Raw genomic sequence first — 243 nt, forward strand, 5'->3', positions numbered from 1 at the left:
TCTGTGGGGAGCAGCCCTGGAGGCTGGAGCAGCCACCATGGCCCAAGGTAGGGAAAGCCCATGGTGCCGCTGGTATTCAGGGACTCGTAGAGAAAGCCCTGGGAACCAGGGGGAGGGGTGTGGGTTCAGATGGAGAAAGGAGTAAACAGAACTGGACCAGGAAAGTAGAAACCCCCGGAATCCTCAGAAATCATTAGAGACCCAAGAACCAGGAGATAAGGCACACACTGCTTTCACGGGGGG

General features: G+C 56.8%; 1 protein-coding gene across 1 annotated transcript in view; it reads left to right on the forward strand.

The window, feature by feature from the left end:
* The window catches only part of Tgm5 (transglutaminase 5), a 37,112-nt gene continuing 36,869 nt past the window's right edge, over positions 1–243 (forward strand). Inside the window, exon 1 of the mRNA XM_033764971.1 lies at positions 1–47. Coding sequence (XP_033620862.1) covers positions 38–47 — 10 coding nt within the window. The 5' untranslated portion in view covers positions 1–37. The remainder of the gene's footprint in view (positions 48–243) is intronic.

The sequence above is a fragment of the Fukomys damarensis genome, unplaced genomic scaffold, assembly GCF_012274545.1.
Source record: "Fukomys damarensis isolate Sample0158 unplaced genomic scaffold, DMR_v1.0_HiC HiC_scaffold_17, whole genome shotgun sequence".
Classification (NCBI taxonomy): Eukaryota; Metazoa; Chordata; class Mammalia; order Rodentia; family Bathyergidae; genus Fukomys; species Fukomys damarensis.